The 26,977-nt window shown below is 47.2% G+C and overlaps 1 protein-coding gene across 4 annotated transcripts in view; it reads right to left on the reverse strand.

The window, feature by feature from the left end:
• The window catches only part of NIPAL2 (NIPA like domain containing 2), a 433,718-nt gene that overhangs the window by 261,708 nt on the left and 145,033 nt on the right, over positions 1-26,977 (reverse strand). For all 4 annotated transcript variants that reach the window (XM_069220538.1, XM_069220535.1, XM_069220536.1 and 1 more), the window contains exon 3: positions 11,762-11,933. In XM_069220538.1, coding sequence (XP_069076639.1) covers positions 11,762-11,849 — 88 coding nt within the window. In that variant the 5' untranslated portion in view covers positions 11,850-11,933. The remainder of the gene's footprint in view (positions 1-11,761; positions 11,934-26,977) is intronic.

Here is a 26,977-nt window from a genome sequence, read left to right on the forward strand (position 1 = left end):
TGACCTCTGCACCTAACCCGCCCTTTGTTGCTGGGTGTTTGGGGTTATCTTGAACCCCAACGGTGGGCTACCTAGGCCCCGGAGACTAAACCTGTAAGTTTGTTACTTACCTCAAAAACGGTACTTTACTTACCTCCCCAGGAACTGTTGAAAATTGCAGTGTCCACTTTTAAAATAGCTTTTTGCCATTTTAAAGAAAACTGTGTACATTGTTGATTCCATTCAAAGTTCTAAGTATTACTATGCAAAGTACCTTTCATTTAATGTACTTACCTGCTAAATGAATCTTGTGGTTCTAGAAATAAATTAAGAAAGGATATTTTTCTATATAAAAACCTATTGGTCTGGAGTTAAGTGATTGAGGGCCTCATTACAACCCTGGCGGTCAAAGACCGCCACGGCTGTTTTGGCGATTGCACCGCCAACAGGCTGGCGGTGCAATCTTGCCTATTATGACCGCGGCGGAAGCGCCGCGGTCGCACCGCCGGGACCGGCAGTTTACCGCCATGTCTGTCCTGGCGGTTTTAATCCTCCAGGGTAGCGCTGCTTGCAGCGCTGCCCAGGGTATTACGAGTCCCCTTCTCGCCAGCCTGTCCATGGTGGTAGGGGCCCCCAGGCACAGCCCCACACTGCTTTTCACTGTCTGCACAGCAGACAGTGAAAAGCGCGACGGGTGCAGCTGCACCCGTCGCACGGCCGCAACACTGCCGGCTCCATTAGGAGCCGGCCTCCATGTTGCGGCCGACATCCCCGCTGGGCCGGCGGGCGGAAACTCGTTTCTGCCCACTGGCCCAGCCGGGATGTCAAAATGGGCACGGCGGTTAAACCTTGGCGGGCGGCAAGGTTGTAATGAGGCCCTGAGTGTGTTAACCATTGGAATGTTGGCGCTGCGGGCTTTTACCGGCCTGTAAAAGCCCGCAGCACTCCATTGTTTTCAATGGAGCCCCCAGCGTTCCAATGTTCTAATATGTATTATTGCCTCTGTCAAGCCTCTTGGGGAATCCCTGGACTCTGTGCACACTATATCTCATTTTGATATAGTATATACAGAGCCAGCTTCCTACATTGGTGGAACAGTGGTTGGGTCTAAGACTTTGCCTTTGCTGGACTACTCAGCCAATACCTGATCACACGACTAAATTCCAAAATTTACCTTTAGAAACCAGTTTTTTTTAATTTTGACAATTGTTTTAAATTTGTAAAAGTGCTGCTAGAGCCGCCTTGTGTAAGTAAGTCCCTGTTAGCATCTCTTGTTAAGTTAAATTTTTTTTTATAAAGTTAGGATTTAGTTACTAGAGATAGTTTTACTTTCTTAAAAAGTAATCCCAACTTTAGAGATATAATGAATTGCTCAGAGGATATAGTGATGGAACTCAACCTCACTCCTTACCTTCATTTAGGGATGGCAGAGCTAAGGTCCCTCTGTAAGCTAAAAAAGATTAAAACTGGTCCCAACCCTACCAAGGTCAAGCTCCAGGAAGTCTTGACAGAGTTCACCAGGGACCACCTTACTGAGGAGGAAGACCTCCCCTCAAATGGGGAAGAAGTTAGGGATCAGGAGGTAGAAATCCCACCTCCTAACCTATCTAGGGAGACCAGGGTGCCAAGACCTCTGTCTCCACAGATAATACTCACAGGATCTGGTTCTTCCACGGGGGAGTCCAGTTCCTCAGTGAACATTGAGGGAAGCCTCAATGAGGAGGACATCCTTTTAGCAAGGATGGCCAAAAGATTAGCTTTGGAGAAACAGCTCCTGGCCATAGAAAGGGAGAGAGCACAAATGGGATTAGCACCCATACATGGTGGGAGCAACATAAATAGGGTCAGAGAGAATACTGACATGAAACAACAGGCACCATGGCGGTAGCTGCCTACAGCCAGGCAGAACATTGTTCGGCCCACCATATTAAGACCCTGGAAACCGCCACCTTTTCTGGGGTGTACCAACAACAGCAAAAGCCTGGCGGAAACAGACCTCAAAAGGGAAAGGACTCACCTGTGGGGACACAGGGAACAACCACGACGCCAGGGAGCCCGAGCTGCAAATGTTTCCAATGCTATTGTACGTCCTGCTCCACCACGAACACCAACGACAGCGAAGACGACCACGGTGAGTACAGCCACCTAGCTCAGGGGATGGGGGAGAAAAAAAGAGAGTGACACACACACACACATGCACAACACACACCCCCACTCCCACCCCCAACACCATACACACACAATCAGGTGCAGTAAGAAAACATTTGACACCGTACCCCTCAGGAATAATGCAAGGACAACACGAATAGATGAAAGTGAGTGTAATAATATAAATACAGTAAAAATACAAACATTCAATCTAAAGGTATATACATAAGTACAGTTCAAGGGACACTGCCCAGTCCTCAATGTGCGTGGGTCACAGGGCTACATGACAAAGTCCAAGGCCCCACTTGTCTCCTGCACCAACACGGAGAGAACACTGCAGGGGCATCAGTTGGAAAATAGACAGGCACCTCAGGGGGATGGGGACACCTCACCGGCAGATGATAGAAGACCACTGGTTCTGTATGGGGCAACATGCCCATTGCTCTGTCCTGGGGAGTACAAGGCCACAGTCTCTCAAGTGGGTGAGTTGCCCACTGGCTCTGGAGGGGGCAACATGCCCTGTGCTTCAGATCCTGGGGACGATGGGGTGAGTGGGTGTCATACCCACTGGTTCTGGAGGGGGCATCATGCCCTGTGCTTCAGATCCTGGGGAGGATGGGGTGAGTGGGTGTCATACCCACTGGTTCTGGAGGGGCCATCTGCCCTGTGCTTCAGATCCTGGGGAGTGCAAAGTCACAGTCTCTCAGCTGGGTGTCATACCCACAGGATTTGCAGGGAGCACGCCGCACAACAGCCCATGGAAGCAGGTCTACAGACCGTCCGCAGGTGGGGACGGCTGCCCAGTGGTGGTGCTGCTACTGCTGCTGGGGGTGGGGGGAAGCTCCAGCCCATCCCCTGCAGCCTCGGATGGCTGCCCACTTTTGGTGGTGGCGGTGCTGCTGCTGCTGCTGGTGGTGGTGGGGGGAAGCTCCAGCCCATCCCCTGCAGCCTCGGACGTCTGCCCACTGCTGGTGGTGGTGGTGCTGCTGCTGCTGGTGGTAGGGGGATGCTCTAGCCCATTCCCTGCAGCCTTGGACGGCTGCACAGCCATGGTTGGTGGTGGGGGCTCCGACTGAGTCCCAGCACCAGACCCTTTGTCCTTCCTGCCTGCTGGTGCAGGCCCCTTGCCCTTACTGGGAGCAGCTGGGGATGGCTCCTTGCTCTTCTTGGCAGCAGCTGGGGATGGCTCCTTGCCCTTCAGGGCAGCACTTGGGGCAGGCTCCTTGCCCTTCCTGGCAGCAGATGGGGATGGCACCTTGCCCTTCAGGGTAGCATTTGGGGCAGGCTCCTTGCCCTTCCTGACAGCAGATGGGGATGGCACCTTGCCCTTCAGGGCAGCAGCTGGGGAGGGCTCCTTGCCCTTCCGGGCAGCACTTGGGGCAGGCACCCTTTCTTTGAGGCTGCCTAGTGCCCTGGATCCTTTCCCACCACGAGCGGGTGTGGAGACTACTGGGCCCGTGGACTGGGTGGCTGAGGTACTTGCCTGGGTTTTAGCCACCCTGGCCAGACATGAAGGACGAGGGTGGAGGGGTTAGGAAGAGGTCAATAGTGGAGAGGAAAAGCTGCTTATGGACACTGGGTTGGGTAGAGGGAGAAGGTTTGGGAGAGGAGGAAGAGGGAGTGGTTGTGGGAGGTGTCTGTCTGCTGTGTTTGGGTGCAGGTGCATGGGCTGGATGCTGTTGTGAGGTGAATGGCTGTTGGGTGTCTGAGTGCTTGCGTTTGTGTACTTTGGGAGGAGGGGGCACAGACATAGTGGGAGAGGATACAGGGGTCATGTGCATGGCTGTTGTAGTGATGTCTGCCAGAGAGGTGTGTGTTCTGATAGGTGATGTAGTGCATACAGGTGTGAGTGTAGACGCAACTTGGAGGGAGGTGGAGGATGAGGAGGAGGGGGCCACAGTGGAGGCAGTGGATGTTGGTATGTCTGCATCTGGATGGTGTTTATGTGAGTGCCTGTGGGATGATGTGAGGTGCTTATGTTTGCCTGTACCACTCTTATGTATTGTCCTGTGTGCATGCTCGTCTGCCTGTGTGCTTGGGATAGGTTGGGGTTGAGGGGAATGGGATTGGGAAGAGGAAGTTGGAGGGAGAAGAGTGGAAACAGGGACACTGGCTGCCATCAGAGAGGAGGCTAGAGCCTGGATTGAGCTCTGTTGGGCCACCAAGACAGTGTGAATGCCCTCCAGAAATGCATTGGTCTGTTGCATTTGGGCTGCCAGCCCCTGGATGGCATTCACAATGGTTGACTGCCCTATAGAGATGGATCGCAGGAGGCCAATAGCCTCCTCACTCAGGGCAGCAGGGCTCACTGGGGCAGGGTCTGAGGTACCTGGGGCGAAGGAGATGCCCACCCTCTTGGGTGAGCGGGCATGGGCAACTCAATGAGGGGCTGCTGGGATGGCGGTGCTGGTAAGGGGGTGGCGGCTGTACCTGTACCAGGGGTGGTCACAGAAGTGCCCGCCACCACCAGAGAGCTTCCATCGGAGGAGGTATCTGTGTCCGAACTGTCCCCTCCAGTCTCTGCCGTGCTGCTTCTCTCGCCCTCCGTCCCACTGGTGCCCTCAGCGTCTGTGGACTCTGCCTCCTGGGTCCTGTGGGATGCAGCTCCCTACGTCGCCAGTGCCTCTGCTCCTCCGCAAAATGATAGGAATGCACATAAGGACAGGATGACAAAACAAAAAGGGGGGGGATAGAGACAAAGGATACACTGGGTCAATGGCTGCACCAACACCACCATTGGCGTACATACCACCCTCACAAACAGGGAACAGGCCTACGCACTATGCAATGCACTACCAGTAACAATGCTAGCCACCAGGGCATGGGGAGGGACACATACCACCAACTGCAGCATACCTGGGACCCAAACAGCCTTGCCCAGTAGTTGTTGCCTACAAAATAGGTAGCAAGAATATCACATCAGAACCCTTCCTAACATGGGACCTACTCTGCAATGTCAGGCCTGGCCTATGGGCACCCACTGACACACATCCCCCACCTGGGTACCCCCTTACCATGCATAAGTTGTAATGATGGGAACTGTACTCACCCCTTGTGGCTGCTGTGATGCCCTCAAGCGCCCATCCAGCTCTGGACAGGCCGCCGCTAGTATGTGGGCCATCTGGGGTTCAGGGTTCGACAAACACCTCTTCCTCGTTGGGAGGCCATCCCCAGCTGGGCCTCCGGCATCTTCCGTGCTCAGTGTCTCAGGTCCCCCCACCGTTTCCGACAGTGGGTGCTCCGCCTGCCGTAGAACCCCAGGGTCTGCACGTCCTTGGAGATGGCAGACCATATACACTTCTTTTGCTGGGTGCTGACCTGCAGAGAAATACACACAGGGAAAGGTATTAGTCAGACCGTCCTGCCTGTTACACTTATGGCCCACCATACCCCTTCACATCGCCATTTGCACACACAGGGCCCAGCACACAAGCTGCCCACCACCCAGGGGCCATGCACCAACCCCCCCTCCATACGAGGCCTTCACACACACCACTCCATGCATTCATGCCCCATGCATTGTGCTCACAGTCTACTCACCTGTTGGTCTGGAGGCTCATACTGTAGTCCGTACTGGGTAGGACCCCATCCACCAGTCACTCCAACTCTGCTGAGGTGAAGGCAGGGGCCCTTAACCCAGTCACACGGGCCCTGGTAGGTTCCAGACACAGGTCGCAGCAGCACATGCAGTGTAGGTCCTCTTCTGTTGAAGGTCAGGTAGCAAGTGAGTGAACAGATAGAAAATGGCTGTCACGTCTGCGGAGGTGAATACCGTCACCTCCGGCGTACATCACCATTGGCCACTGTACCCCATAGGGGCCAATATTATCCAATGAGGAGTTGCACGGCAGTTCCCGACCGCCTCCCGCAATGGCGCACAACGTCAGCGGAATTACATTACTTCCACCTGTCCCTCTACACAGGACAGGCAGACGCCATTTCAAGGGGGGGGGGGGCAGGCCCTAGATTATAACTGCGACACAGTTCACAATTGGACATACAGGACAAATGCAACCTATACATTTAAAATTAACATCTTGCATTGTACTGTTGTGGCTACAATGTTCATTTTGTGACCGGCTCCTCACTCTTTTGCCCCATAGATTGCTAGCGCTGCGGATGAATAGGAGATGGAGACACACCCCCGTGTACAGACCCCTGGTGGACTTGGCAACAATGGAGGACAGGCACATTATCCTCACTTGTAGACTTGACAGGGCCACAATCACAGAGCGGTGTGCCCAACTGGAGCCTGACCTGATATCTGCTATCCGCCACCCCACTGGGATCCCCCCTCTTGTGCAAGTCCTATCTGTGCTCCATTTCTTGGCAACTAGTTCTTTCCAAGTGACAGTGGGCTTGGCAGCAGGAATGTCACTGCCAATGTTCTCAATAGTGCTGACCAGAGTGTTGTCTGCCCTGATTAAACCCATGTGCAACTACATTGTTTTCCCCCAGGTTTAGGATTTGGCCACAGTGAAGGCTGACTTCAATGCAATGGGACATAACCCCAACATAATTGGGGCAAATTGATGGAACAGATATTGCATTTGTCCCCCCTCCCTGGCAAAATGAACAGGTATTCAGAAATCGAAAGAGTTTTCATTCCATGAATATCCAGATGGTGTGCCTGGACATCTACCATGTCAATGCTAAGTATCCTGGGTCGGTGCATGATGCTTTATCCTGAGGAATAGCAGCATCCCAAATGTGATGGCCCAACTACAGAGGCACAGGGTGTGGTTAATAGGTGAGCCCTGGTTCCCACCCAGTGGATGGTGGTGTATGGGTATGGTATGGGCCATATGGGATAGTGTGTGGCTAAATGTTGTCCCTCAATAATTGCAGATGACTCAGATTACCCCAACCTATCATGACTACTGACCCCTGTGAAGAATGCCAGGACAAGGGCAGAAGAACGTTACAATGAGCCACATGGGCGTACAACAAGGATAATAGAACGTACCTTTGGCCTCCTGAAGGCCAGGTTTCGGTGCCTCCAGCTAACAGGTGGCTCCCTGTGCTACTCACCCAAGAAGGTCTGCCAAATAATCGTGGCATGCTGTATGTTGCACAACATTGTCTTGAGACGACATGTGGCTTTTCTGCTGCAGAAGGAGGCTGGAGATGGCCGTGTGGCAGCAGTGGACCCTGTAGACAGTGAGGATGAGCAGGCAGAGGATGAGGATGAGGACAACAGACCTGCAGTGATTCGACAATACTTCCAATTACACACAGGTAGGACAGTGTTACTTCATCTTTAATTGAAAGTTTTGTGTTTATCTTTGTCACTGGCATGCTGTTATTTCCCACTTCTATGCCCACTCACTGTACCCTTTGGTAACTCATTTTTCAGATGTTGGTGCCCCACTATCGCTCCTACTGTGATCACTGCAGCCAACTACAGGTCCTTCCAATGTGAACATTATTGTACAGTTGAATTGCAATGTTTAAACCTGGTTAAATGAATACATACTTAAATCATTTGACATACTCCATACTTGTATTTTTTCAAAGGGTGTTTATTTAAGTGCTAAGAAGTAGAGGGGCAAGTGCATTGGGATGGGGTGATAATGGAGGAAAATCCAGGGTATAGTTCCAGTCTATTGGTAGCACAGGTGCATTGTCCAAGGGGACATAGGAAGGGGAGCAATGGCAGTTCAAGGTGGACAGGGTGACAGAGTGGGACACAAGGGTGACAATCAGGAGAGTCTAATTTCCTGGAGGGGGTCTTGGCAATAGTCTCTGGCTTCTGCCTGGATCGCAGGGAACGTTTGGGGGGTGGTTCACCTTCTGCAGGGGGAGGGGTGCTGGTGGCCTGTTGGTCCTGTGGCGGGCCTCCTGTCCACTAGCGGCAGCGGAGGTGGAAGGCAGTTCAGATGTCTGGCTAGTGGCAGGGTCCCGCTGATGTGAGGCTGCCTCCCTCATAATGTTGGCCATGTCTGCCAGCACCCCTGCAATGGAGACCAGGGTGGTGTTAATGGCCTGCAAGTCCTCCCTGGTCCCCTGGTACTGTCCTTCCTGCAGCCGCCTGTTCCCCTGCACGTTGGCCAGGATCTGGCCCAGTATATCCTGGGAATGTTGGTTTGCTCCCAGGGTCTCGGTGAGTGCCTCTTGGAGAGTCGGTTCCCTGGGCCTGTCCTCCCCCGGGCGCACAGCACTCCTCCCAGTTTCCCTGTTGTCCTGTGCCTCAGTCCCCTGAACCGTGTGCCCACGGCCACTGACCCCAGGTCCCTGATTGTCTTGGGGGCGAGGTGTGCCCTGGGGTCCCTGTAGTGGTGGACACACTGCTGATTGACGTGTCCTGGGGACAGAGGTATGGGTATGCTGGGTGGCTGCTGTGGTGATGTTTCCTGAGGGGGGAGGCTCTGTGGTGGTGTGTGACTGCGGCTGGTTAACCGACTGTCCAGAGGTCCCTGATGGGCCAGGTTGGTCATCCAGATCCAGGCAACCAGAGTCTCTGTCATCACTGTGGGCCTCTTCTGTGGGGGGACTGGATATTGGTAGCACCTCTTCTCTGCTGACATTGGCTGGGGTACATGTGGGGATGTAAATGCAGTGTTATTGTTTCTGTGTGTCACATATTGTGCATCAGTGGGTTGCCCTCTTTGGTTGTATTCGCCCTGGCAGCTTTCACTTGTGTGAGTTGGTGTGTGGTGGGCTAGCTGATTCTCTCTAGTGTGCATGTTTTAGTGATAGGTGTCCATGCAGGGCTGTGAGTGGTGTCCATGCATTGGTGGTGCATGTAGGGCTTGGCATCGGGATGGGTGAGATGTGATGGTTGGGTGTGTGGGAGGTGGTGGAGTGATGGGAGTGAGGGTGGGGGTATGTGATGTCATGCATGTAGGGGCTTGATAGTAATAGAGAGTTGACTTACCAGAGTCCAGTCCTCCTGCTACACCTTCCAGGCCCTCAAGATGCATAATTGCCAAGACTTGCTCCTCCCATGTTGTTAGTTGTGGGGGAGGAGGTTGGGGTCCACCGCCAGTCCTCTGTACAGTGAGTTAGTGTCTTGTTGCAATGGAACATACCTTCCCCCTTAAGTCCTTCCACCGCTTCTTGATGTCATCCCTGGTTCTGGGGTGCTGTCCCACAACGTTGACCCTGTCAACGATCCTCCGCCATAGCTCCATCTTCCTAGCAATGGATATCTGCTGCACCTGTGCTCCAAATAACTGTGCCTCTACCCGGATGATTTCCTCCACCATGACTCTTAGCTCCTCCTCTGAGAATCGGGGGGTGTCTTTGTGGTGCCATGGGTGTTGTGTGAGTAGTGTGGGTGAGGGTGTGTAGGGTGATGTGTTGGGGTGTGTGATGTAAGGTGTGTGGGTGGTGTATAGGTGATGGTGGTGTGTGGCTCTGGTCTTGTCTGCGGTCGTGGTGTCTGTCTCGTGCCAATGGTTTGTACTGGTAAAGGGTTGTGGGTAATATGGGTGTGTGTTTTGTAGTGGTATGGGTGTGTGGGTGTGGTGTGTGAATGGGTGTCAGGTGTGTGTTGTTTAAATTGTCCAATGTGGTGTTGTTTTGTTTGAGTGTGTGTATTTTGAGCGCAGTGGTATGTACCGTCAATGATTTATTGCCATTGAATGTCCACCGTGGTGATTCTTGGGTCATAATGTGATGGGCGTTGTCCTGTTGGCGTAACGGTGTGGGTTTGGATACCGCCAGCTTATCACTGACCTTTGGCCTGGCGGAATTTTGTATATGGCTGAATAGTGACGGATTGGTGTGTGTGATTTATATGGTGAGCGGCTGTCCACGGCGGCGGCCGTAGGTTGGCGGCAGTCAGCCTGGCGGTAAGCGGGATTTTCCGCCAATGTCATAATGAGGGCCATTATCTCATCTTGATATAGTATATACAGAGCCAGCTTCCTACAGCTTCAAAGTATTAAACATCTCAAACGTATGCTGTTGACTGTGTGGTGTATGGTTTTACCTCTTAGAAAGTCCTTCCATAGCAATGCATGACAGGCTATTTTACATCTCAGAACTACAGTAAATCATCACACTTTTCTGTTTCACTAAATCTTTTATGTCACACATGGATGCTGAATGGAAACAATAAGTTCTATGTCTGCGTTTTGAGAGCACAGCTGTCAAACAGACCTACTGCAAACAATATATATAGAGTGGGCTTTGGGTTCACCCCTTTCAATCATTGGCTATCTTTGACCAGCCCCTATCGGCCATTTGCTTGAGACTTTGTCAATCACATCCTTCCTCTCTCCAGTGGTGTATTCATTACTTACATAATGCTACTGGCTACAATGGTGTATTCTTGTACTTTTTTGGAGTGCTTGCCTTGAACTGCATGAGGGACTACTTTACAAAGTTAGCCTTCCCTCTCTGCTCCTGCAAGCTCCTTCCAGTATGTCTAACTTAAAGTGGTAATGCTCTGCTAATGCTACATATGTTAGCACAATAAACCCATACCTATTGCCGGTGCTAATACTTGTTCTACATTGCAGTCCATGAAATCAAATAAAGAGATACATTCAAACATTAAAGTATGAAGACATTACTCTATAGCAAATACAAACAGGCTTTTGTGTCTTCTTTGTTTTGCTTGTGTATAAGAAACCAGAAGTACAGGTGACCTACATAACAAGCGTTGGTAAAGTATATAGTTGTGGCTTTTATGTGCTAATACATGGAGACACCAGGACATTAAGAACATTAAAAGCAAATCTTTGGCTTTTCAATGATTGTTTATTCTGTGTGTGGGCAGTTACAAAAAGCTTAAAAGTGCTACTAACTTTCTGTGCAAACCAAAACAAGAACAATTTGTCCTCCGTTCCTGATCATTGCTAGTGTTAAACAGGCATAAATTGCATCGGCATATAATTCAGCACTTCAGCATATGTCTAACTCCAGACGTACCATAGGAAGAATAAAAAAATCTAACTTTTTAGGTCGGGCCGACCAGACAGAGGAAGCCATTCGGTTGCGAAATACATATTGTGGGGGTACTAAGAATAGGAGGGGCTTGAAGCCCACCCATTGCTTACCATTGGTTGCCTTTACTATTACTCCTATTTGCTTGCTTTCTATTGGATGGCTTTTGTTGTTTAAAGCTGTCCATCTTGTATTTGTCCCTCTCCTGGAGCATAGCCGCTTTCCCATCTACTTGATTGGCTGGCTACTATGCTTCCCCTGCTTGCTTTAAAAAACAGAACAACTGTTTTTCTTTTTGTTTAAGCATTACATGAGAGCGCATGTTTCCGGCTGCATCATCAAGTCTGTTTTGTTAAGTGATGCTGCATGCAGTATAGCTAAAAAAGGGCAAAGTCAATAGGTTTTATAGGTGAGAACTATTGGCTTTGCCAATGTTTGTTTTGATAGGGATCAGTGCATTATTTTTCTTCTAAGCGACATGGTTGAATTTCTTTACAGATTTCAAAAATTCAGAAATAACCTATAGAGAAAATAAATGGTTTTAATTACACAGTTACATGACCCCTGTGTGGCAAATGTCCATATGCTGTCTGATATTATAACAAAAACCGAAGAGAAAATGAGCAGCTGCGGTAGAGAAAAACAGTAACTCATTTGTCTTATGCTTTCTGGTATTGTCTTACTTAAAATTGCATCAAAACCAACATAGGACGGAAAAAAGTGACGAAGAGCTTCTCACCTATAACGGAGACGCATCCCAAGGGAGCAATAAGCGTGACAGGGGCGAGTCCGTAGGCCATGAAGACTCCCAGCTCCCCGGCCGCCATCAGGAGGACTCCGGACCACCATCCCTTGCTCTTGTAATACGCTCTGGGGTCAGGTATCTTAGCCAGTCGAAGATGCGAGGATTTCTGAAATATAATTATGAGGACTGTGAATGATGAAGCACGCACTTGGCCCTCACGTGTGCAGGCGAGAATGTGTGTAATTGGGCTCACTGTCAGCTGAGCGTTCAATCTATGTCAAGATGCTCTATTAATTAGCACTTGATTGATTTCCTATAGCATCCAGGAAAGTCTTAAGAGTGCCTAGCGTTCAGTTGTCTTGACCTCTGATACCCAAGTGACTCACGAAGCATACATACATACATAATGTACATGCACAGTGTACTGTGTGGTATACTGTGCCGAAATGTCAGTCTTCATTGTACAGCTTAGACCTTAATTTACATTTCAAACCCAAACTAAGCGCTACTTCTATTCAACAGGAAAACGTCATACCTGAAATGACTTATCAATGTGTTGTTAACCTGCTAGCACAATGAAGATCACCCCGGGAGGCACATTTAGAAGATTCAGTCTGTGTGGGACATGCCAGGGACCAGGTAGGGCACACAGTTGTCTTTCCAACTCACCTAACAACTGAAAGCTTGAATTCACAATTATGGAGCTCACAGGGCAAAAAGAATAGCGTATCCTTAGAACTAGTAAAGTTGTCTGCAGAGGGGCAAAGAGAGGCATTTTTTGACTGTGGCTTCCCTTTTCACAAACTGGAATTGATAGTGCTTAAAATACTCATGTGTAATTCTCTTTAGACCCAGTTCTAAGCTTCCTCGTCACTGTATTTGCTAGAAAACGAAACTTATGCTGTTTACAAAAAGATGGTTTTTTTTTGCCCCACCTGTCCCTAGGATGTTACTAAAGAACCACGGACACACAACTCTTCTGTTGACATAATGCATATAACCTCTTCTGGATTTCTCCTCTCTTGAATGGAAAGCGGCAATACTGAGGTCATCTCCAAGTCTACTGACCTGAGGTCCAGGTCTCAAACCTGGGGGTGGCGAGGAGGACCAATCTAACCAGTGCAATGTGTGACAGTGCTGCTCCCGGGGCCCTGCACTGAGGATCGATGATAGTCCCCAGGCCAGGGGATGGACAGTGATGGCAAGAGCATGGAATGGCAGTGGGGATGACAGGCCGGATGGCTCTGCTCCTCTTGCCCTTGGATATTCCAGGCCATTTTCCTCCTACTTTAGTTAAAACAGTCTTCGAAGTGGGAGGTTATCTGGTTTTCCGAGCGAAAGGCACTGTGTACTCCAGGAACCGTGTGCACTCCCTCTGCAGCACACACAAGAGCACTCTGAAATGTACAGCACATTTGTGGGTGCTACAAGTTCAAACTGTGCAGCCTCCAGGTTTGTGTTGTTACCCTCACCACAGCAGGGTTTTCTTAATACAAAGTGACTAGTTCACAGTCCCAAGCACAGCTCAAGCACATGGATTCCAAGTCAGTGGGGGTCACTCATCGCCCCTCCCACTGTCTCCCTGTGGGGGACTTTCCTAAGGAGTCTCCTGGGTTGTCTAAATGCAACATATATGTCATAGTGCAACTGGAAAATGATTGAAGAAGCAAGCTTTCCTGGCTCAGTCATGAGTAGATCACTGATCTGGTGAACATGGAAACAGGGAATGTGCTAGGGCAACTCAAGTAAAGAAGTAGGGCGCCTTTTTCATAGAAAGAGAAAAGGTCATGAACTTCTAGTAAATTCATAAGTGATTAAAAACACAGCATGGAATAAAAACAAGTGCACTAGGTTGGACCGGAATTAGAACTAAACACTGGAGCAAGTAATCGGCAGTACCCCTGCATACAATTTATAGGAAGGATGCTTAGCTTGATTTTCGAGAATGAAAATACATTCTTGAACTACGGGCAAGGCCTTCTTGTGAAGAATAGAATGCGTGGACCAAAGATCATATGATAATCGCACATATTTATATAGCGAACTGTTGTAGGTAATCTACTGTACCTCTTCTCTTCATACAGGAGTTGTTTCTAGACCTTGTTCTTCGCTACAAAGACGTTATTCTTTACAGGGACACCCCAAGCAAGCCCGTAAGCCTAGGGCTAGACTGCACCCTCCCTCTCCAGGGAAGACGTCTCCATCACTGTGTCTCATTCTCTGGACAGTGACAGTGCACTGCACTCAAAGCGTGCCTACTCTGGAAGCTTTCAGGGTTCAGTTGACCTCGATTACCACTTAACTCAGCTTCTTATGTTTTAAGTACTACTTTGGGCACATTCTTCCTTCTATTAATAATTTAAGGGGTGTTAAGTAAGTAATGCCGTCGACCCTGCCCTGATGAAGACTCTACAAACAAGCTCATGCTGGGATGTGCCATCTCGAACGTGCCATTACCTTGGACTGTCTCTTCAGGAGACAATTAGTGAAATCAATGTGATTTATTTATACTTAAAATTGCTGCAAGCCATGGAATTTGTTTTGTGCTATATCTGTTGCTCATACCATTGCATGTGTCAATCACATGAGCACTGCACCATCACTTCATTTAGGGTGTAGTTTCGAAATACTGAGGAGGGAATTTCAAGGTCATACCATATCGTGACCAGAATCTCGAGGACCCAAATATTGACAAGTAGGTCTGTTTATATTATCTGTAAGTAACTCCACATGTGCATACCTTGACGATTCATATCTTCAAAGTACATTTCTGTGGGGTTAAGAATAGTAAAGCTATACCTCTCTGTGTGTGGACTTCTCTACCTTCTTGATATTTTGATCATCCATATGTTGGTCACAATATTGTGTGACCTTGATATTCCCCTCAATATTTCATACTACAATCTTCACTTTCATAAGTAGCACCTTACTTTTCATATATCTATCTCTCTCTCTCTCTCTCTCTCTCTCTCTCTCTCTCTCTCTCTCTCTCTATATATATATATATATATATATATATATATATATATATATATTTTAACATGAAAGCATACATTTGCTTGTTCTTTTTTCATAATGTATTCATTTTGCTATTTGTTGCTCATATGATTATGTCCAGGAGCCACTATTTAGTTGTTCTCGAAATCAGAATAACCACAAATGACCCCAAAGTAAGCACTGCCCGACGAGATATGTATATTATGCCAGGTTCTAGTGACATTGGGTAGACCCATTATTTTTAACTTGTCCTCTGGGCGAGTGCAGAATGCATGGCTTGCGTCTCGGTTCAGGTAACAGTTCCAAAGGTGAAACGTTTATTTTTAGGAAAGCAGTATTCCCAAGAGCAACTTATGTGACAACTGTGTTTCACGTCATTAAATGTGCTAGAAAATGAGCAATATTCCACCAGCATTCTTTAGGAAATGTTCTGAGAGAACTGTGCTGTGTTATATTTGGCAATGTTTCAAAAGTCAATATGTAACTAATCCCTGAATGTCATTCATAATCACTGGCAATAGCGGATTTAATTACTTCAAAGTAGGTTTCGAATGTAGGGGCAGAGCAGCTGCCAGAAGCGAGGTTATGGTTTTTTTCTGCAGTGGAATAAGCCTTACATTCAATACACAAGGATTTCTTTTTGAAGAGCATATTGGGATGTGATCTCAAAGTAGCACAGACAATCTAGAGACCAATGAACCTGTGTACTAACAGAGATGAGCAATAACTCGACACTTTTAAGACTTAACTGGCTGGAATTTGTTCTACATTGATTCATTTGGGTTTGCAGGAGGTGACTGGGCTTTCACTTTGAAATGGAGGAGCTGTGTCATTAAAAAATGAACCGAGTCAATTTATTTGTGAGGTTATTTCCCTGCATTGCCATGGTTTCATTTATGAATGGAGATGGGATCATGGGGGTATAACTTAAAATGCAACATACCATGTAGTAGCCACGGTCTTATTATTTGTAGCAATGTCCCAACGTTTAGCTACATTGGTAAGTTGAGCAATTAATCACCTTTTTATACCCAGTACAGGATCTAAAACATAGCCTGTGCGCGAGCACGCGTGCACGTGTGTGTGTGTTTTGTTGTCTTTCTTGGAGTGCAAGGACTCGCTGTCCTGTTGGTACAAGGAGAGCAAAGGAGAAGGAGGAATATTTGTGCCTATAAATCATAGATACGAGAGTAAATCCACCAAGCGCCTCAGACCTTGAATTTATTGGGACGTCCTCTGGCCTTTACATCTCTTTCTAAATAGTTAGAGTTGCTCAACCCACATCTCCATTCCTGCAGGAGGGGTGTGCCTCTCAGTGCTTAATTTGCAAATAAAAACGTGCCAGTGCCCAAAGCCCTCTTCTTAAACATGTGGCTGCTGCAATTAAATGTGCCAGCACAGAATACTGAAGTACGTAATCCTGAAGCCATCTCGGGCCTCTTCAATCCATTTACAGCCACTTCCTGCCTCTCCAGCTCATTCTTGCAGCTTTCTGCTTTCTCCCATTGTGATGCTTTTTCGTTTTTCTCTTCCTCCATCTTTCCCATATATGTCTCGTGCTCGCAGTAAATGCTTGAGGCAGAAAAATAAGCACCAGCCCTAAAAAATAAGTGCCAGTTTTCCGCACCGGAAACAACAAGCACAAATCAAGCACTAATTAATGCGCCCCTGGGTGTCCATTTTAGCGCAATATCCCTTTTAGCTGTGGCTGCTTCTTGTATCCCCTAATTCCTCCACTTTTGAACAACCAACTGAGGACAGCGTTACAGGTAAAATTAGTACATCCAATAGAGCTGAAAGGAACATCTGCACATGAAAGGGCAGTGGCAGAATACAGTTTCGTCCCCCATTAATGGTAGGTTATACCATTATTTTTATTATACCTTATTTTTATCTGCAACAAAGTACACATTTACCCCCTAGACTCAAGTATAATCAGGCATTCACTTTTTTCGCATACTCTGGGGATCCCGCCTATGCTGTAAGTTCATTTGACCTCCCAAATGTCCTGCCAAAATATTTCATTCTAATCCAAGCTTTTAATCAGTGTTTATTAAAGCATCAGATGGTTCTAAAAATCTCTATGCATATGTTCACTTTGGGTAGTGCACTGCGTGCAGGAAGATTAATTACTTCAGAGGATGCTACATTAATGATGGGGATGTATGAAGGCCTTGAAAAAACATAGGTAATGCGAAGAAGAAAAAATGTGTGAAAGAAAAACAGTTAATAGCTTTCTTGGTGTGCAAGGAAGTTTCAAAATATGAGGCTATCCATCTTCTTCCTGCAAGTGTGCTGGATTCAAAATCTGCGCTCCAGAGGCTGGCAGGGAGTTCCGCAGCAGTGGCCCGGCACCGCCAATGCTCTACCCCCAATTTAAGATTTCTTCTTGGTTGAGATGAGAAGAAAATTGGCTTGACTGGAACTGAGGCTTCTTGTATAATTATTGATTTGGAGTTCTGCACTGAGGTACATTTGACCCTGTGTCAAAGTCCTTTTACAGAAGTGTGAGCAGCTTTCTTTGAAAGTGGGTTGGACATTCTTGCAAGAATAGAGCCTAGCGATACCCAGAACGTTTTATAGAACAAAGAAGAGTAGTCATCAGAACCAGATTCTTTGTCACCTTTAAACTTCACAATGCTAGAGATCACTTCCTCAATCTTTATAGAGTTTGGTGTGAGGATTATGCTGGCATTAATCTGTATGTAAGAGTGCTCAGGTAGAAATCTACGTGCTTCCTCACAAATTCTTTCAGAGCCTTATGTCAACGGATGCCTTCGTTATCTCTTCTCTGAATCCCAGTAGCATTCCTCGCTTCTAATTTTAAGTTATTGTAGCTGTCAATTTGCAGACAAGCATGCGAGAACTTTGTGTTTCCCTGCTGTAGGCTGCGTAATGAGGAACATTGCATATTCTACTTTGTCTGTATGTAAGTGCAAAAACAATGTGCCTGGACCACCAGCAGCCTACACCAATTTTTTAGTGAATCTGTCCTCTTTTTCAAATCTTCCTTTCTTTAAATTGGCCTTCAATATGAGTGGTATATCTAAACGCTGAGTCCGTTCAATTAAGAGTTGGTTGAGATATAGGGCCTGATTACAACTTTGGAGGACGGTGTTAATCCGTCCCAAATGTGACGGATATACCACCTACTGTATTACGAGTTCCATAGGATATAATGGACTCGTAATACGGTAGGTGGTATATCCGTCACATTTGGGACGGATTAACACTGTCCTCCAAAGTTGTAATCAGGCCCATAGTCTCTAATGAGTCCCATGAGGTCCTTCTATTCGCATCTTGGGTATCATTCTCTAGCATTGTTTTGGATGCGTGTGTATGCTTTTTCTCTTGATTGAGGTGCTACTGTAAAAAGGTAACATATCCACAGGAGAGAACAAAGCATAGGGCTATGAAATGTACGTTTAATATAAGTGCCTCATGCAATGTTTTCTGCAACTCCTCTTACACAGTTCACTCTCCTTTTTCATAATTGGCTCCTGAGTATTTCCCACAGCTTCCCCAGTGTTCTGAGTGACACTGCTGCATTCTATGACTACCTAAGGCTGCACAGTCATCCTGAAGTATTAAGATACAAAATCAACTTCTGTTTTTAGGTCGAGCCTAGGCAGTGCGCAAGCGCTTTCTCTCCACATGTTCATCTACATCTGTGAGCTTGAAACACGCCCATCTCATGCCCATCTCTTTCATTGGTTCCTTGGCCTACCTTTCAAAATACCCTTGATTTTGTAGTTAAATGATTTATATTTGTCCCGCCATGAGGCTGCTTTGTTACCGCCTTGGAGACTGACCTTGTTACATGGATTATTGCACGATCGGCCTTATACCTTATTGTGGTACACTACTTTTTTATTTTGCCTTAACGCTTAGTGCTGCATGGCCGTATGTTGTTTCTTCCTTGTTTTGGGCATGCCGCTGTTTCTTTGTTGCGTCTGCGCACAAAGGCTGCAAGCTGAAGGGGGGTTCTTTTTCATTTATTTAAGAATTCATTTTTTAAAGTTTTTTAGAGCCCGAACTCGATCAGAGGATCGCTTTACATGACCACGTGAAGCTTCGTATAGCGCAACCTCGATCCGAGGAGCGCTTTACATGAGAACCACTTAACAAGTTTAGCAGTTGAAAAATATACAAATTGGAGCATTTAAGACAGAAAAAAACCACAAAATCCTCAAAGTGCCTCTCCCGGCACAGCGGGAGAGCCGATACTACAATATTCACTGCACTCGGGAAACTCACCCCATAATGCTTTGCGGGGCATTTCTTTTTCAAAACATTTTTGACCATAACTCAGCCTGTGGTGGTCCTACTCGATGGGGCCACAACCAAACCATTGAGCATAACAAACTCTTTCTGTCTAGGTCATCACTGGGTTCCCGCACTGAGTTGGGGGGACCCCAAAATAGTAAGCTCTCCCACCATTCAATGTCTTTTTAACCTCTCTCATGGCTGGAACTTTTGTTTTACAGCTGGGCATAGTTTGTGTTTTAAGGGCCTTGTTTGTAATAGTATTGTAGCATGCCTGCTAGGCATGAAAATGTATAAGACACTATGGGGGTTATTCCAACTTTGGAGGAGGTGGTAATCCGTCCCAAATGTGACGGATTTACCACCAGCCGTATTACGAGTTCCATAGGATATAATGGACTCGTAATACGGCTGGTGGTATATCCGTCACTTTACCGTCACTTTTGGGACGGATTACCACTTCCTCCAAAGTTAGAATAACCCCCTATGTCCTCTTGGGTTACATAAATGGTTACACTGCATTACTTTCTGCCATTCTGTTTTCATGTTGTAATGCACTCTAGGGGCTGACTATATGGTTCCTTGACCATGTTTCTTTAAAATGCTCTTTTTATTATGGTGTCCTCTAGGGGCTGTTCGGAGCATTACAGTCAAGATACTACAATATTTGCTGCACTCGGAAACTTGCCACATAATGCTTTGCGGAGCATTCCTTTTACAAAACATTTTTGCCTATACCTCACCATGTGGTGGTCCTAGGACAATGGGACCACAATCAAAACGTTCAGCACAACACAGTCTTTCTGTCTAGGTTATTTCTGGGTCCCCACACTAGGTTGGCAGAACCCCAAAGTAGTAACTGCTCCCACCATTCAATGTCTTTTTCACCTCTCTAATGGCTGGAACTCGTCTTTTACAGCTGGGAGTCCTTTGTGTTTTGAGGCCTTGCTTCTAATATTGTTCTAGTAGGCCTGGTAGGCCTGAAAATGTGTAAAAAACTACGCCCTCTAGGAGCTAAATATATGGTTACAATGCATTACTTTCTGCCGTTTTGTTTTCATGTGGTTATGCTCTCTAGGGGCTGACTATTTAGTTACATGACCATGTTTCTTACAAATGTTATTTTTATAGTGGTGCCCTCTATGAGCTGTTGTGAGTATTACACTCAAGATACTACAATAGTCGATGCACTTGGAAACTCGCCCCATAATGCTTTGCGGGGCATTTCTTTTAAAAACATTTTTGCCCATAACTCACTGCACAATGTGCTCTTTCTGTCCAAGTCATCTCTGGATCCCAACACTAGGTTGGGGGGACCCCAAAATAATAATATAAAAAATAATAATAAACAATGACAATATTTTCATTTTTTTCTGCAGATAGAGGAAGAAGGTAAATGGAAGTGCTTTAGTTATATGCAGGGCCACCGGAATTATGTGATAGAGAGGACCAAATTATGCCCCAGGGCTGACCAATTTATGTGGCAAGAAAAGTCTAGGTATGCATTTACAACGTCAATAGCTTGAACTCAAGCAAATGCGAGACCTATTGCATTGCAAATGCTTGTTTTGTTTCGGTTAAGTTAATTAAGGTAGTTAGCATTAAGGAAACAAGGATGTGGCCAGAGAGGTCAAAATATCCAATCTCAGTCTCGTATAACCTGCGCACAGAAGAGAAAAAAGCATAATCTATATCACCTAGGTGTTGGAGGCACGAGATGTTAACCAATCCTGCAGAAGAAAGGCCTTGTTTACTCCAGTCCACGATCAACACCACCGGGCCTGCTCTTGTGGGGGCTCTGTCTTTCCATCACAGTGTTGAAGTCCACACAAATTAGTATGTGACCCAGAAACGGATGGCTCTTATTTACAATGGGGGATAGCAGGAGGGTACAATAATAGTAAAATAAAAAATAAAACAACAACACTTACGTTAAGATGGGCGCCCCCCTCTTATCGTCTTTCCTTATCTCATGAGCTAGCGATCCCCCCAAGGGCCAACCACCCCCCTCCCCTGGGCAGGGATTGAAGGGGAATCACTTACCCTTCCACCCCTACCCCCCGACCCTCCCGTGGCATCTGATGAGGTCATCAGATGCCTACCCCTCGATCGCTGGAAGCTCAGCTTCAAGCATTTCTCCTCCGATCACATGGTGGGTCCGAGAGAGGCATCAAAGGAAAGGAAAGGCCTTTCCTCTCCTTTGAAGTCTTTCTCAGCATTTCTGCTGCCCGATCGCGATGCGTTCGGGCAGCAGAAATGCCACTAGACACCAGGGATTTTTTAAAAAAAATATTTACACATAAGGGGAACGGCCCCTTGAACAAGGGCCATTCCCCAGGGGGGCAAAATATGTTTAGGCCTTTTCTGCCCACCACGCCGGGGGGGGCAGAAACCCCTAGGCCCCAGGCATTTTTTTTTTGCGCCAATTTCACGCAAGGGGAGCGACTCCTTAGGCAAGGGTCACTCCTCTGGGGGGGGGGGCACATTTATTTTAGGGCACATCGGTCTACTGTAATTAGGCCGATTTGCCACCGTGGGGGGGCAGAAAACCCTAGACACCAGGGATTTTATTTTGTTTATTTTATTTTTTTATATGTGGGGAGCGACCCCTTAGGCAAGGATCGCTCCCCTGGGGGGGCAAATTGTTTTTAGGCCATTTCTGCACCCCTTGGGGGCAGATTGGCCTATTTTTATTAGGCCAATCTGCCAAGGGGGGCAGAAACAACTAGGCCCCAGGCATTTTTTTGGCGCCAATTTCACACAAGGGGAGCGACCCCTTAGGCAAGGGTCACTCCCCTGGGGTGGGGCAAATTTATTTTAGGTTATTTCTGCTCCCCTTGGGGGCAGATCTGCCCATTTCTATTAGGCCAATCTGCCCCGGGGGGGGGGGCAGAAACCACTTAGACACCAGGGATTGGTGTGTGTGTATGTGTGTGTTTTGTTTGGGAGGGCAGCCCCATAGGGGCACATTACTGTTGGCCATATCTGCCTCACTTGGGGCAGATCAGCCTATTTTTGGAAGGCCCATCTGCCCCCAAGAGGGGCAGAAAGCCCATCAGAGACCAGGGAATATTTGTTTCCAAAATAAGAGGGTGGGGGTATGGCCATATCCCCACCCCAAATAAATGGAGCCAAAGTTGTTCTGCCCACCAGTGGGCAGATGGGACAATTACCCCCGATCCACACCCTGGGGGGGGGGCAGAAAGTCTACTAGATACCAGGGAATAACAAAAAAAAAATAATAGTGGGGTGGTGGCTACCAACCAGTATGAGCCTGGTTTTGCCCCCACCCTAACTGAAGGGGGTAACAGTCTTTCTGCTCTCCCCTGCCCACTAAAACATCTTATCCGACGGCAAGCAAGAGGACTTTGATTATTTTGGGTTTTGGTTTTACATTTGGACCATGAGAGCTTGGCTAACTCTCAAAATCGTCCCACTTGGAATGGTGAGGGCTGCACCTTTTGGACTTTGGGAAGCTGCCATGTAGAAAAATCCACAAGACCTAGACACATCTGAAAACTAAACATCTGGGTGATTCCAGGGTGGTGTGCTTCAAATGCACCCCGCACCATTTTCTTACCCACAATGCCCTGCAAACCTCCAACTTTGCTTGAAATCACATTTTCCCCACATTTTTGTGATGGAACCTTCCTGAATCTGCAGGAATCCACAAAATTCCTACCACCCAGCATTGGCACTTGGCCCACCTACACAAATGAGGTATCATTTTTACCAGGAGACTGAGGGGAACGTTGGGTGGTAGGAAATTTGTCCCTGTGAGGTGATCCCACACAGACATTTGGGAAAAATGTTATTTTTTTTAGCTAAATTTGAGATTTGCTGAGGATTCTAGGTAAGAAAACATTGGGGGATCCACGCAAGTCACACCTCCTTGGATTCCCTCGAGTATCTAGTTTTCAGAAACGTTTGGGTTTGGTAAGTTTCCCTATATGGCTGCTGAGCCCAGGACCAAAAAGGCAGGCCCCCTGCAAAAATAGGTAGTTTAGTGTTTGATCATTTTGATGTGTCCACAAAGTGTTTTGGGGTGTTTCCTTTCGCGGGCACTAGGCCTACCCACACAAGTGAGGTACCATTTTTATCGGGAGACTTGGGGGAATGCTGGGTGGAAGGAAATTTGTGGCTCCTCTTTGATTCCAGAACTTTCTGTCACCGAAATGTGAGGAAAAAGTGTTTTTTGGGCCAAATTTTGAGGTTTGCAAGGATTCTGGGTAACAGAACCTAGTGAGAGCCCCACAAGTCACAACATCTTGGATTCCCCTAAGTGTCTAGTTTAGAAAAAATGCACAGGTTTGGTAGATTTCCCTAGGTGCCGGCTGAGCTAGAGGCCAAAATCCACAGTTGGGCACTTTGCAAAAAACAGCGTTGTTTTCTTTTGGGAAAATGTGATGTGTCCACATGTTTTGGGGCATTTCCTGTCATGGGTGCTAGGCCTACCCACACAAGTGAGGTACAATTTTTATTGGGAGATTTGGGGGAACACTGGGTGGAAGGAAATTTGTGTCTCCACTCGGATTCCAGAACTTTCTGTCACCGAAATGTGAGGGAAAAGTGTTTTTTGGGCCAAATTTTGAGGTTTGCAAAGGATTCTGGGTAACAGAACCTGGTGAGAGCCCCACAAGTCACAACATCTTGGATTCCCCTAAGTGTCTAGTTTTTAAAAATGCACAAGTTTGGTAGGTTTCCCTAGGTGCCGGCTGAGCTAGAGGCAAAATACACAGCTAGGCACTTTGCAAAAAACTGCTTTTTTTTCTTTGGGAAAATGTGATGTGTCCACGTGTTTTAGGGCATTTCCTGTCATGGGTGTTAGGCCTACCCACACAAGTGGGATACAATTTTTATCGGGAGATTTGGGAGAACGCTGGGTCGAAGGAAATTTGTAGCTCTCTCGGATTCCAGAACTTTCTGTCACCGAAATGTGAGGAAAAAGTGTTTTTTGGGCCAAATTTTGAGGTTTGCAAAGGATTCTGGGTAACAGAACATGGTGAGAGCCCCACAAGTCACAACATCTTGGATTCCCCTAAGTGTCTAGTGTTACAAAATGCACAAGCTTGGTAAATTTCCCTAGGTGCCGGCTGAGCTAGAGGACAAAATCCACAGCTAGGCACTTTGCAAAAAACAGGTCTGTGTTCTTTGGGAACATTTGATGTGTCCACGTTGTGTTTTGGGGCATTTCCTGTTGCGGGCGCTAAGCCTACCCACACAAGTGAGGTACCATTTTTATCAGGAGACTTGGAGGAATGCTGGGTGGAAGGAAATGTATGGCTCCTCTTAGATTCCAGAACTTTCTGTCACCGAAATATGAGGAAAAGGTGTTTATTTGGCCAAATTTTGAGGTTTGCAAAGGATTCTGGGTAACAGAACCTGCTGAGAGCCCCACAAGTCACCTCATCTTGGATTCCCCTAAATGTCTAGTTTTAAAAAATGCACAGGTTTGGTAGGTTTTCCTAGGTGCCAGCTGAGCTAGAGGCCAAAATTCACAGCTAGGCACTTTCCAAAAAACACGTCAGTTTTCTTTGGGAAAATGTGATGTGTCCATGTTATGTTTCCTGTTGCAGGCATTAGGCCTACCCACGCAAGTGAGGTACCATTTGTATCAGGAGACTTGGGGGAACACAGAATAGCAGAACAAGTGTTATTGCCCCTTGTGTTTCTCTACAGTTTTTCCTTCTAAATGTAAGACAGTGTGTAAAAAAAAAAACGTCTATTTGAGAAATGTCCTGTAATTCACATGCTAGTATGGGGACCCCGGAATTCAGAGATGTGCAAATAACCACTTTTTCTCAACACCTTATCTTGTGCCCATTTTGGAAATTATGAGGTTTTCCTAATATCTGTATTTCACCAAATGAATTGTTGTATACTCGGTACAGAATGAAAACCCATTGCAAGGTGCAGCTCCTTTATTGGCTCTGGGTACCTAGGGTTCTTGATGAACCTACAAGCCCTATATATCCCCACAACCAGAAGAGTCCAGCAGATGTAACAGTATATTGTTTTAAAAAATCTGACATCTCAGGAAAGTCACAGAGTAAAACGTGGAGAAAAATTGCTTTTTTCTTCACCTCAATTTCAATATTGTTTTATTTCAGCTGCTATTTTCTGTAGGAAAACCTTGTAGGATCTATACAAATGCCCCCTTGCTGAATTCAGAATTTTGTCTATTTTTCAGAAATGTTTTCCGGGATCCATATGGGATATGTCCCAGTAAAATGCCAAAATTGTGTTGAAAAATGTGTTTTTCTGATTCAAGTCTGCCTGTTCCTGAAAGCAGGGAAGATGTTGATTTTAGCATCGCAAACCATTTGTTGATGTCATTTTCAGGGGAAAAAACACAAGCCTTCTTCTGCAGCCTTTTTTTCCCTATTTAAAAAATAAATATGAAATATTTGCTGTATTTTGGCTAATTTCTTGGTCTCCTTCAGGGGAACCCACAAACTCTGGGTATCTCTAGAATCCCTAGGATGTTGGAAAAAAAGGACGCAAATTTGGTGTGGGTAGCTTATGTGGACAAAAAGTTGTGAGGGTCTAAGAGCGAACTGCCCCAAATAGCCAAAAAAAGGCCTGACGCCTAAGGGGGGAAAAGGCCTGGCAGCGAAGGGGTTAAGGCAGTTGGTTTAGAGAAAAGTGTGCATGTAAGTCTGGCAATCGCAAGACTTTAAACTGCTGCCACTCAGCAGCATTTGCCCCACCTCGTCCTGACACTCGGTTCAAGACAGAGGCCCTCATTCCAACCCTGGCGGTCATAGGGCAACGGGAGCACCGCCAACAGGCTGGCGGTGCTTCCAGGGCCATTCTGACCGCGGCGGTAAAGCCGCGGTCAGAAAAGGGGAACCGGCGGTTTCCCGCCGGTTTTCCCCTGGCCCAGGGAATCCTCCATGGCGGCGCTGCTTGCAGCGCCGCCATGGGAATTCCGACCCCCTTCCCGCCAGCCTGTTTCTGGCGGTTTACACCGCCAGAACCAGGATGGCGGGAACGGGTGTCATGGGGCCCCTGGGGGCCCCTGCACTGCCCATGCCACTGGCATGGGCAGTGCAGGGGCCCCCTAACAGGGCCCCATGAAGATTTTCACTGTCTGCTTTGCAGACAGTGAAAATCGCGACGGGTGCTACTGCACCCGTCGCACCCCTGCAACACCGCCGGCTCCATTCGGAGCCGGCTTCTATGTTGCAGGGGCTTTCCCGCTGGGCCGGCGGGCGGCCTTTTGGCGGTCGCCCGCCGGCCCAGCGGGAAAGCCAGAATGGCATCCGCGGTGCGGCCATTTGGCGGTGACCGCATGGCGGGCGGCAGTCCAGAGTGCTGAAAAATACTATGGTAATAGAGAAAGTTTATTACCATTTCATTTTTACGTTCTGGGGGCATTTTTCTTAGTGGGGCGACGCTCCTCCGGTCTCGTGGAGGGGCAGCCCCTGATGTGACCTTCGGAAATGGATCGGATGTTTCCAATAATTTGTCTTGTTATGAGTTTGGGGCATAAATGCTGGATTTAGTGTATGTTTATTACCCCATCCATCCTGAGTACCAATGTTATACATCTGCCATTCTCACTACCTACCATTTTCAGTATCAGTACCATTTTTAGTAAATGGGTTTCTTCTACAATACAAATGTCACTCTTAGCTTCATGAAACATATTTAAAACCAAAAAGCGTTTCGATGGTACATTAAGGCCTTTGGTATTTAAAGTGATACATTTCAACTTGGCATCAATCTAAATCAGCATCTGGTGTGAAATGTGGCTCAAAACCTGCAAATAGGACTATGGGTATGCCCGAGGCCTATAGGTAATAATATCATTTTATCAACAGATACCCCTAGCACCTCAAAGCCATAACTACAACTAATGAAGAAATGTAAATCTGTTTCTAACCATATTAATACAAAATAAGTATGCTAATCTTAATACTGGTAATCAGGATATCTCCACCA

Source organism: Pleurodeles waltl, chromosome 2_2, assembly GCF_031143425.1.
Source record: "Pleurodeles waltl isolate 20211129_DDA chromosome 2_2, aPleWal1.hap1.20221129, whole genome shotgun sequence".
Lineage (NCBI taxonomy): Eukaryota > Metazoa > Chordata > Amphibia > Caudata > Salamandridae > Pleurodeles > Pleurodeles waltl.